General features: G+C 41.0%; 1 protein-coding gene across 1 annotated transcript in view; it reads left to right on the top strand.

The window, feature by feature from the left end:
• Window positions 1-12,820, top strand: part of Rnmt (RNA guanine-7 methyltransferase) — a 113,194-nt gene that overhangs the window by 49,916 nt on the left and 50,458 nt on the right. Inside the window, exon 4 of the mRNA XM_080274426.1 lies at window positions 5,551-5,732. Coding sequence (XP_080130552.1) covers window positions 5,551-5,732 — 182 coding nt within the window. The remainder of the gene's footprint in view (window positions 1-5,550; window positions 5,733-12,820) is intronic.

Here is a 12,820-nt window from a genome sequence, read left to right on the forward strand (position 1 = left end):
ACCTCGTGTGGAAAGAGGTAAAGGGCTGTCAATTGATAAAAGAGTGACTACGATCTTTCTATTGAGTAAAACAGTGCAAGTGGAATTGTAAATAATGTGTAAACAGCAAGTGAAAGTAATGAATGTAAATATACGTGAACAATGGAAAATAGTTTTATAAGTTACTTCAAGTGACAGTGCATAACACAGTGTAAATAAAATAGAAATGTAAACTGTGTAAATAAAATAGATAACGTAAATGGAAATGTAAATGAGTAGTATTATAAGAATACGAGTATGTATATACCCTAGGAGTAATGAAAGTGAAAGTTTCACTATAGCATGTCTGAATACTATGAGTTATGAGAGTGAAGATGAAAGTGACATTCACTCTCAATGCCAGTATACAGGACGAGAAAGTGAATGCTACGTATTTTACTGAAAGAAATTGAATCCCTACAGTGACAATAAACTAATACTACTGAAGGAAACTTATGGATAAAGACTGTAGATATATATAAGTGTTATATAGTAATAGTAAGTAAATAAAATAGAAATGTAAACAGCGTAAATAAAATAGATAACGTAAATAGAAATGTAAATGAGTAGTATTATAAGAATACTAAGTGTTATATAGTAATAGTAAGAATACTATGTGAGTGGGATCCTGTAGATGAGCGATTGCTATACGCACGGTTTAAATCAAATCATGGCAACATCAGTCTGTTTGTGTGTTATGCACCTACTAATGATGCACTCGATGAAAGGAAAGACACATTTTATGAAAAGTTGCAAGAAGGAGTAGGAAGGGTACCTAGACATGATGTTTTGATCTGCGTTGGAGACTTTAATGCAGTAATGGGCTGTTCAAATGAGGGATTTGAGGCATGTATGGGTAAGATGGGAGTTGGTAGTAGGATGAGTGAAAACGGAGTGAGGTTTGGAAGCTTCTGTCTGGCAAATGACTTAGTCATCGGGGGCACACTCTTTCAGCATTGCAATATACACAAGACAACTTGGGTGTCGCCGTGTGGAAAATATAAAAATCAGATTGATCACATCGCTATCAGTAGGAGGCATAGAAGTTCTCTGCTAGATGTTCATGTTAAACGGGGAGCGGATATTGGTAGTGACCATCAACTCAGCATTGCAAAAATAAGGTTTAAACTTAAAAATCAGAAGAAGGAAAAATCTGGTGTTGGTAGATACGATATTGTTAAGCTTAGAAGGGAAGGAGAAGAAAAGGAGGAATTCAGATTAGAATGCAGAAATAGGTTTTTGGTGTTGGAAACGTTGGAAGAGGGGGAGAGAAGTGTAGATGAGATGTGGGAGGATGTGAACAAAGTTTTGCATGAGACTGCTGAATGTACGATTGGAAGGAGACATAGATTCAGGAGAAAGAAATGGATATCAGAGGAAACGTGGGATATGATTAAAAAGAGAGGTGACGCTAAACTGAGGAGTGAGATGCAATGCGTTGATGAACGAGAGATTGAATTAGCAAGAGCTGCGTACTGGAGTTTGAATTCAGAAGTAAGAAGGTTAGCTAGGAGAGATAAAAGAAGATGTGTGGATGAAAAGGTTGCAGAGACTGAAATCCTAATAAACAAAAATGATGGACAGAGTCAAAGAATAGCATATGAATCGATTAGAGAACTGAGTGGTAATGCAGGTAAACGCAAGGAAATACCAATTAGAGACAGGGAAGGAAATTTATTGACCAAAGATGGAGATATTAAAAATAGATGGAAAGAGCATTTTGAGACAGTTCTTAATAGACCAATACCACCAGAAGAGGATATACCGTCTGCTCAGGAAGATTTAAATATAGATACAGGAGAGTTGAGGCTTGCAGAAGTGGAGAAAGCAGTAAAACAGTTAAAGAATAATAAGGCACCAGGGGAGGATGGTTTATTTCCGGAAATGTTTAAAGTGGAGGGGGATAGATTAATAATGATCTTGACCAAGCTATTCAATAAGATATGGGTGACGGGGTTACTACCATCAGTTTGGAAGAATGGTGTAATTGTTAAAGTTCCGAAGAAGGGAGACCTGAGTGAATGTGGTAATTGGAGGGGAATCTCTTTGTCACCGATAGCTTTGAAAGTTTTCAGTAGAGTGTTGTTAAATAGGTTGGAGCCGGTGGTTGAGGGTATTCTGAGGGATGAACAGGCTGGTTTTAGAAAGGGACGTGGTTGCAGTGATCAGATCTTTATAGTTAGGCATTTGATGCAGCAAGTTAATGAAGTGAGAGTACCGTTAAGTCTTTGTTTTGTTGATTTTGAAAAGGCTTTTGATAGTGTTTCGAGAGAGTCTATGGGGAAGATTATGAGACATTATGGAATACCAGAGGAGTTTGTGAGGGTCATTATGAACATGCACGAGGACACATTTTGTAAAGTGATGGTTGATGGTTGTCTGAGTGATTCGTTTGAAGTCAAGTCCGGAGTAATTCAAGGTGGTGTTCTATCGCCTTTACTATTTATATTGGTCATTGATTACATTATGAAACGTGTTGGAACAGAAACCGGTGCAGGTATACTTTGGGGAGAGAACAGGAAACTTTTGGATTTAGATTATGCAGATGATATAGTTTTGATTTGTGATGGGCCAGAAGAGATGCAGAGAGTGTTGGACTGTTTGGTGAGTGAAGGTCGCAAGATGGGTTTGGTTATTAATTGTGGAAAAACTGAAATAATCAATATGAATATGGAAAATGCGCAGGAATGTGTAATTGGAGGTATGGTTGTAAAGCAAGTTGATAGGTTTAAATATATTGGTACTTATTTAGCCAAGGATGGTTCTTTGAACTTTGAATTCGAGGAAAGGTTAAAGAAGGCTAATCAGGCAATGGGAATGCTTAAAAATATTTGGAATAATAACAATTTCTTTGTGCATACAAAAATCAAACTTTATAAGGTAATGGTTAGGAGTATCTTAATTTATGGACACGAGTCTTGGTACAGCACAGTGACTATGGAAAATAAATTCTTGGTGTTTGAAAATAAAGCACTTAGAAGAATATTAGGAGTTAAGTGGTGGGAAAGGATACCAAATAGTAGAATTAGAGAAATAACGGGAGTGCAGCCGATCGATGAATATGTTAGATTCTCACGATGGAAGTGGCTAGGACATGTGTATAGGAGACAGGGAATAGTACGAGGTACACCAGGGTGGGTGGCACCTGGTAGGAGAGGTAGAGGAAGGCCAAAAGAGACGTGGGTGAGGACAATGAGACGGGAAGCTGGAGATGAGTGTTGGGGAGATCTTGAGGAGTTAGCACAAGATAGGATGTGGTGGTGTGAGTTCATCGAGGCCCTATGCATCCCCGAGGGTGCCACAGGAAATGATTGATTGATTGATAGTAATAGAAATATAAAGTGTGAGGGGTTTTATGAATAATAAATGACAGAGTACCAAGAGCGAACTAGCGCAAGTGCGGCAGTCAGACGCGCTCATAATTTTCATTGCTTTCACAGTGTTTTTTTTTTGGGGGTATGGATCCCAAACTACTTGAAAATCATAGAGTAGTGTTTATAGTGTTAATATCTGGCTGTGGTAATCATATTACGGGTTGTCGGGAAGTGTAAAGTGGAGACTTCGTTACCCAACTTCAGAGGTCTCCACAAGTCCTACGGTAACTGACGAAGGCTCAACAAACATTCCAGGAGAAAGCTGAAGGTATGTGCCATAAGCATATATAATTTTAATACTAATAACTGATTTTTGGCAAATATTTTTTGAGAGTCGGTCGGAGCCCAAATAACCCCGCGGCACACACAAAACATCGGTAAACATGCCCGCGGTGTAGGGGTTAAAGATACATGGAGAAAGCATTATAGCCAGTTGTTGAATGAGGAGTTTGACTGGGACAGGGAAGGTTTGGAGCCAGCAGATCCAGTGTGTGACCCTTGGCCATTGATTGATGTTGCTGCTGTGAGTGAGGCAATAGGCAGGATGAAGGTGGGGAAGGCAGCAGGTGTGTCTGGGTTGACTGCCGAAATGTTGAAGGCCTCAGGAGATATAGGGGTGAGGTTAGTCACTAACCTGATAAATATGATTATTTATGAGTGTGTTGTCCCAGATGATTGGCTGAAGAGTGTAATTGTAGATGTGTATAAAGGGAGGGGTGATGCCCTGGAAAGAGGAAATTATAGAGGTATAAAGCTTTTAGATCAGATAATGAAGGTAATGGACAGAGTTGTAGAAGGTAGAGAAAGGGTGAATATTGATGAGATGCAGTTTGGGTTTATGCCAGGTAGGGGGACCACTGATGCCATATTTATTGTTTGACAGCTTCAGGAAAAATATATTGGTAAGAAAAGGGATCTTTATTTTGTTTTTGTTGATTTGGAGAAGGCCTTTGACAGAGTCCCTAGAGAGGTGGTGAAGTGGGCAATGAGAAAGCTTGGCTTGGAGGAGTGGCTGGTTGGGGTGGTTATGGCTATGTATGTGGGTGCTCACACCCATCAGTGAATGGGGACAAAATAACCTTGTCTTTTTTAATGCTAGTAAAACTAAATATATACAGTTTACTAATAGACAGATATTGCCAGATTTGTACATTACCTTCAGTGCTACTAATATTCCCATCTCCAAAAGTATTGAAATTCTTGGTGTCTCACTTAACAGTGTCCTCAGCTGGACCTCTCATGTCAGATCACTTGCTAAAACTGCCTCAAAGAAACTTGGATTATTGTACAGAGTCCGTAACTTCTTCGCCGATGAGCAGTTAACTATAATTTATAAGAGTCATGTGCGCTTTCAGCTTGAATTTTGCTCACCCTTGTGGAATGGTTGTGGAGAGGTTGCATTAAGACAACTAGACAAAATTCAGAACATAGCTGTTAGAATCATTACCAACCCTTCCTTTACATATAAACTACCTCCCCTGCAAGTAAGAAGGAATGTTGCCTCCCTTGCATTATTTTACAGATATTTTTTTGGCAAATGCTCAGACGAAGTTGCGTCCATGGTGCTACCTCTCCATGCCTTCCCTCGTGCTACACGGGCATCTGGTAGCACTCATGACTGGAATGTCACTCAGCCATATTGCAGAACTTCTGCCTATCAGAATTCTTTCATTCCTCGAACTGCATCTCACTGGAACTCGCTTCCCCAGAGTTGTTTCCCTCCAAATTTCAACTCACAACTGTTCAAGTCTAACTGTTACAGATATTTTATGAACAGAGGACACCAGTAATCTGGTGTATGTATTATTTTTTTTTACTCATTTGTTTTTCCTTCCTCTGTTCTGGGGGGGGGGGAACACTCACTGACATTCACCCTGAACCAGTGTGCAAAGCTCCTTTTCACTATATGCAAGGAACATAGCATCAGCTGTACACATCCGGTTTGAGATATTCCATCCTTCGCCCTTATTTACAGTTACCATCCTTCTTTTCAGAACATGAGTTTAAACCTCTCATTGTGTCATCAATATATATATTATATGTACAGCACTGAATAGTCATGGGAACATTGCACTCTGTTGTCTTCCTTGAGCTTTGATATTGATCCTATCTCTTAAGTTTATAAAAAAAATTGACCTAACTCTCTATAACCCCACAGAAGCGGTTGAAACTGATGCTTGAAAACCCCAGTAGGCAGGTGGACCTTGTATCATGTCAGTTTGCATTCCATTACTGCTTCGAGAGTGTGGGCCAAGCTGAAACCATGCTCAGGAATGTGGCTGAAAACCTGAAGCGTGGTGGATACTTTGTGGCCACCATACCCAACGCCTATGAGATAATGTGAGTTGTAGGTGTATGGTAAGGAAAGAGTTACAATGATCCCTCAATTATCCTGCCTATACGGAGGAAAGTGTCGTTTGGATAAAGCCAAAAAGTCGGATATTACATACATATATATGCATGTGCACACCCCCACCCCCACCGCCTCTCATGTGCATTTGTGTAGCCGAAGTACCAATGCATGAACACACTTTCACTCTGTCTTCCTTGTAGCTTGTTCACTCTTAAGTTCTACATAAAATTTCTTGCAGCACAAAACATTTTTACTTTTTAAAAGATGTACTGTATGTCTCTTTTCAAACAGTGATTTGAACATCAAATGTAAGTTGATTTTGCTTCGGAATGTTTTGAATGCAAAAATCACATGCCCTGTGGAAACTTTATCCCCATTAAGAGGTCCTTGTGTGAGCAGTAAATTCATACTTCTTACATATAATTGTGGTAAGGTAGAAGCAGAGAATTTTACCGGAAAGTGAGGGTTCAAAGCAGTTATTAAACCCAAGACCTGGTTGCTTTGCTGGTTAATGATTCCTTATGAATACCATAAAATAAGATGCTACTGCATCTGATGTCATAGACAGTTGTATCATAAATGTATATAAATTGTATGATTTGGGATGAAATAATGATTTTTGTACATGGAAGTAAAATCCTTGCTTAAAAATTCACCAATGAGCTTGTGTGGATGTGGAACTTTCCAGTAAGAAGATGGGAAGAGCTCCAGTAACATGAATACTGAAATTGTTGGTAGTTTTTATATAAAAGTAAAGTAAGTTCATGAAGTTATGTTTATATTGTTAAATCATGAAGTAATAAAATGGAGTTTTGCATTAGTAAATTATCAAAGTAATATGTGGCAACCCCGATGAATTGGATCTGCTGCCAAATTTGTCCCTCCTGCATTGTCACGACGGAGTGCAAGAAGAACATAAACCTGGATGCTTCACTCATGTGATCCTACAAGGCACAAGGTACTTCCATTGGTCGCACACCATCATCTAGAGATTGACTCAACTAAGCACCATTCCATTCTAGAGCTGAGTAAGTTGTATATTTATCGGCCAATAAATAGGAGTGAATTGGTTAGGACTGGGAGTGTTTAAGATACACAGGATTTACTTACAAAAGATTATTACAAATTGTATGGTGACTCTTGGATTGAGGAAAAAGTTATTACATGCTCTTTATACATGGCTTTCATACCCCTTTTTAAAAATAGACAACAAAATATCACATTAAAGACCTAAACTGGCCAAACTGTTCAAGTTGTCCTTGCCTTCGTAAGATAAACATTTTCCCGACATAGGATGGTTAGGTGAACCTCTGTGAGTGTACCACAAAGCACAGTCTTCGTTACTGTCATTCTGTGACAAAAATGGTATTAGTAAAAAATTACAGTTACTGAGAGAAAGCATCTCAGAGCCTCAAATCAGGACAATCTTGTACGATCAAAATGAGAATACAGTAATCCCTTTAAGACCCTGATGCCCAAGTCCTGGACATTTTGGGCTCAGGTCCTTGGGCACCAAAAATGGCCAAATGAAACATAAAAATGGGGGGGGGGGAGCCAATATGTGTTCATCCCTACTTTAAATTTGCCGTGCGGAGACAAACAGCTGTGTTTTGGTGTGTAGTTCCTCTGATGTCTGCTAGAACACCCCTGCTTCCTCCCCAGTTCCCGCCTACCTACCGTCGTGACTGCACGCTCATCTCCATGGCTGTCCACATGCTTACTTTTGTGAGTAAACCGCAATACCTCATCACTAGACCTCATGGGAATTTACAGTGTTCTGCAGTGTTAAGAAATTAGAATTCAGAGTGCAAAGGATTAAGTGCAGAGTGCAACACTGGCATGTTGCAACTGGTGTGGCGCAAGTAAGAACAGAATGTGCAGTGTTAAACAATTATAATTCACAATGCAGAGGATTAAGTGTAGCACAACACTGGATTACTGTACGTGCTTCAAATGCACTTTACCACTGTCAGAGCCATAGAGGAGGTGGGTTAATCTTCGCAGCAGCCACAGACATGTTAAATATTTTCCATACTCACTTCTAATTTCTCTTTCTCTGGTTCCTTTTCATTTATTTTATGGTTTCTGTCCCATACTTGTGTGCATGGGGTTTTAAATATGTGCTGTGCATGTCCGGTAGGGAGTTATTTAGGTGGCTTTCAAAGTCAGGTTGGGTTGGGTTCTATAAGTATTTGTCCAGGGTCAGTTTTCCCAAGTCCTGGACAAGACCAAGTCCCGGACATGCCTTTGGCTCTGTTAAGTTGGATCTTGGAGGGATAGCTGTAGTTCTTTTTATTCCAAAGATTTTTCATTATCCTCAGGACTGAGACTGTATTGAGATGCAGTACCAGCGCATCTCAATACAGTCTGAGATGTGGGCATCATCCAGCTCTCTTAAGTTATCAGAAGAGGCTGGATGACTCCGTTGCTGATGCCTGTCCAGGATGCAACACAGCACCCCATACTATTTAGCACAAAATGGAAGACTGCATTGCACACAATCACTTACACCAGTAACACAGCATACACTCCTTGAGAGCTCTGTGGGAAAGCCCGGTCTCGGCAGTGGCTTTCCTGAGGGACTCGGGGCTGTTGGGCCAGACTGCCTATAGAACAACTACTACTACTACTACTTCTACTACTACTACTACTACTACTACACTATTGGTACTGAGTATTGAGTACTACAATAGTTTTATTTATGAGGTGCCACCCAAAAGTTCTCGAAACTTGAAAGCAGGGTGGAAACTGCTTTCGTATGATGGGTGGATTCTAGGTGGCAGTGCACGCACCCTTTGTTTGTTAGGGTGTCAAGTGGTGATGTGCAGGGTGGATGCATTCACTGCATGTGTGTTTTTTTAATCACTGTGTTTTGGTTAGTTTGCGAGTTTTGTGATCACAAAAATGGAGGATGTGAAAGAGCAACATGTGTACATCAAGTTTTGTGTGAAACTCAGGAAGAACATGGCAGAAACTCATAAAAATTTAAGACTCATTTGGTAACAGTGCTTTGAAGGTTACACAAACCTACGACTGGCTTAAGCGTTTAAAAAGCAGACGAATATCAACAGATTATGGTGCATGTTTTGGTCACCCTTCCACCATTTCAGTTCCTGAACATGTGGCCAAAGTTCGTGCAACCATCCTTGAAGATCTCAGGAAGGCCATCCACGATGTTTGTGACATTGTTAGCCTGTTGCAGGTTCTTCAGATGCTTTCTCTGAGGGTCCAGTTACTGTACACTACATTCCTGTGTAGCAGAGGTCCGGATATACATATATGGTATATATGAGGTGTTCAGTCGAATAACGATGAATGTGCCAAATATCTAAAATTGATATTTAGGTTGCATCACACTTGTCCACCATTTTTCTATCTAGTGGAAACTTTTTCATGGCATGTTCAGCATCACATCATGGTTGAAAGTCATATACAACAAGGAAGATTCGTGTCCCAACACACTGCAGGTTAGTGCACATGGCCTGTGTCTCTCCCGGGGAAAGTTGTAGTGGAAGAAAGACGAACATGCCAGCAAGCACTCCTCCAGGCTGCCAATGATTGGTGGGTCTCATGATGATGTCACACGTCCAGTTGGTGGCTGTGTTTTGTGGGTGTGTCGGCTGGTGGGTGTGGCCAGATCCTGCCTTTCCCAGTTCTGTTTACGTTCTGAGCCACTCACATGTGCTTTTGGTTTATTACACAATTTTCACCTCAGATTTACAGTGATTTACATTGCAATACGAGTGACTTGCTTAGTGATGACGACCAGGTTGTCCCTGATCATACATGGAAGCGAAAACATGATCCATCTTCTTGGAAACATGCAAACATGCAGTTGCTAAGCAAAACAAAATGCTGGGGAAACATACGTGAGTTATAGCACAAAAAAGGAAGTGCCAGCTAGGAAAATCGTTTCTCCATGTAAGTGTGGCTGCTCCAACAATGTGGGCAATGATAAAGTGAGTGATCTATTTATAGCATTTTTGGCAATGAGAGATTGTAACAGACAGAACAATTACACTGCCAGTCATATGAAAAGTGTTGCTATGAAGCGGCTTCATCTCGAGGGCCATAAATCACGCAAGTCACGTACGGTTAGTTATTGTGTTGAGTGTTCTAATGTGACTCATGATGTTTGTCGATCATCATTCCTCAACATTCCCGGTTTAGGTGAGCATAGAGTTCGTTCTGTACTCGACAAAGTGACTGCAACTTGATCAGTGGAAACTGACAAGCAAGGCATTGGTCCTAATCTCATCAAGTTAAAGGAAGATGACCAGGAGTTTGAAAGGTAGATGAGAAGATCACCAGTGGAACCTCTCTGACAGAACCCATACCGATGATCAGAAAGAAGGTTGTGATAGGAAAGATGCTTTAGAATTATTTTAAGAATAGACTCAAAACTTTTAAAATACAGTATATTAAAGCAGTGGGGCGATAGAGGGTTGGGAATGGTCACCCTTCATTGGGACAGGCTGAATGAGGGCAAACTTCCAGCAAGAAAGAAAGGTACAAGTTGATAGACAAAGGTGAAAGAGTTTACCTAGGCAGGGTGTAATCACAGAAGCACAGTTCTTGAGGACAACAGGAGGGACCCCATCAGGCCCATATTCCTTGTTAGTATTGAGGCCAGTGATGACAGAAAATACGTTGGTTGAAAAAATTTTAATGTCAGTCATGAGGAAGTCAGAAGGGGGAAGAGATGGGGGGACAGCATTGGAATCGTCTAAGGTGGAATGGGAGGAGAAAGTCTGAGCAATGAGTTCTGCTTTATCAGTAGAAGAAATACAGTAGCTACAGAGCCATCAGAGTGAAGAGGAGGGAAGGATGGTGAGGTAAATTTGTTAGAATAGTTTTTGGCAAGGTGTCAGACGTAGCGGGGAGAATTCGAGTTGGAGAGTTCAGAGCATTTAGTACGGATGAAATTATTTTCAGCAGAGTGAAGAACAGAGTTAGCACAATTCTGGGCTGAAACATAAGAAAGATGAGATACAGGGGTGGGTTATCTCTGGTACTTTTTGTAGGCTTTCTCCTTGTTGTGGACAGCTTTAGAACAAGTGTGATTAAACCAAGTTTTTATTTTGCATGTGAGTGGGGCCTGTGGTATGTCTATCCCCCTTTAATAATACTGAATATGACTAAACACAAGAAAAAGTTTCAAAGCAAGCCTGCAGACAATAAATCACCCAGGGGGATGAGGGTGAGTTCATGGAATGTGGGAAGTTTGAGGGGAAGAGCTGAGGAAGTCGTTGAGGCATTCAGTAGGAGGTGGGTGGATGTGGCGTGTTTGCAGGAAGTCCGGTACAGGGGTGGATCAGCCAGAAAGATTGCTGGGAAGGACTGTTGCTATAAGTTGTTTTGGCAAGGGGGGACAGACGGATATGGTGGTGTTGGTGTGATGGTTGCGGAGAAATGGGTGGAATATGTTATGAATGTTATGAGAGTAAGCGATAGGATATTGGTAGTGAAAATTCTGTTCGGGAGAAGGATAGCTGCGATTATATTGGCATATGCTTTATAGGCAGGATTGGATGAAGCAAAGAAAGATAGATTTTGGGATGATTTAATACATGTAGTGGGTGGTATGGGGGATGATGAGGTAGTGGTTTTGGGAGGGGACTTAAATGGTCATGTGAGTGAAGCAGCACAAGGTTATGAAGGAGTGCATGGGGGATGTGCGTATGGTCTAAGGAATGCAGAAGGGAAAAGGATACTCGAGTTTGGGGAGGCAACGGACATGATTGTGTGCAACACATATTTTAGGAAAAGAGACAGTAGGTTAATTACGTATGAGTCTGGGGGAAATAGCAGTCAGATAGATTACTTTCTGGTTAGGAGGGCCGATAGGAGGTTAGTGAGGGATGTTAAAGTTATAGGAAGTGAGGAGTGTGTGCAGCAACACAAACTACTGATTTGTGACATGGTGCTTAAAGAATGAATGATGAAAAAGAGGACTTATGTACCTAGGAGGAAAATATGGAGGCTGGAAAACCAAGTAGTAAGGGATGCTTTCTATAGTGAGTTGAGGAGAGTGGTGGCTGAACAGGGAGCTGTAGACAGAGGCGTTAATGAACAGTGCAGAGCCCTCAAGAGCAATCTCTTGAGAGTTACTGATGTAACTTGCGGTTGGACAAGAGGACCACCAAGACATAAAGTAACTTGGTGGTGGGATGAGGGTGTAGAATCTGCAGTTAAGGAGAAAAGAAGGCTTTTCCAGGAATGGAAGAAGGGTGGTAGCAAAGAGGAATATTTGGCTGCCAAGTGTAGGGCTAGAAGAGAGGTATACAGGGCAAAGTCTGAGTCACAGAGACTTTTACTTGATAACCTAAATCATGGGGAAAGGAAAAATATGATATTTAGGGTGGCAGGTCAGGTGAAGAGGGATGATCGGGATATTATAGGTGAGCAGTGTGTGAAGAATGATGAAGGAAGGGTAGTGGTGAACAGTGAGGATATTAAAGATGCATGGAGAGTGCATTATAACCGGTTGTTGAATGAGGAGTTTGACTGGGACAGGGAAGGTTTGGAGCCAGCAGATCCAGTGTCTGGCCCTTGGCGTTTGATTGATGCTGCTACTGTGAGTGAGGCAATAGGCAGGATGAAGGTGGGGAAGGCAGCAGGTGTGTCTGGGTTGACTGCCGAAATGTTGAAGGCCTCAGGCGATATAGGGGTGAAGTTAGTCACTGACCTGATAAATAGGATTATTTATGAGTGTGTTGTCCCAGATGATTGGCTGAAGAGTGTAATTGTAAATGTGTATAAAGGGAAGGGTGATGCCCTGGAAAGAGGAAATTATAGAGGTATAAAGCTTTTAGATCAGATAATGAAGGTAATGGAGAGAGTTTTAGAAGGTATGATTAGAGAAAGAGTGAATATTGATGAGATTCAGTTTGGGTTTATGCCAGGTAGGGGGACACACTGATGCCATACTCATTGTTCGACAGCTTCAGGAAAAATATATTGGTAAGAGAAGGGATCTTTATTTTGTTTTTATTGATTTGGAAAAGGCCTTTGACAGAGGTTCTAGAGAGATGGTGAAGTGGGCAATGAGAAAGCTTGGCTTGGAGGAGTGGCT

Source organism: Coenobita brevimanus, chromosome 57 (assembly GCF_032717465.1).
Source record: "Coenobita brevimanus isolate Jiangsu-jjx chromosome 57, ASM3271746v2, whole genome shotgun sequence".
NCBI lineage: Eukaryota > Metazoa > Arthropoda > Malacostraca > Decapoda > Coenobitidae > Coenobita > Coenobita brevimanus.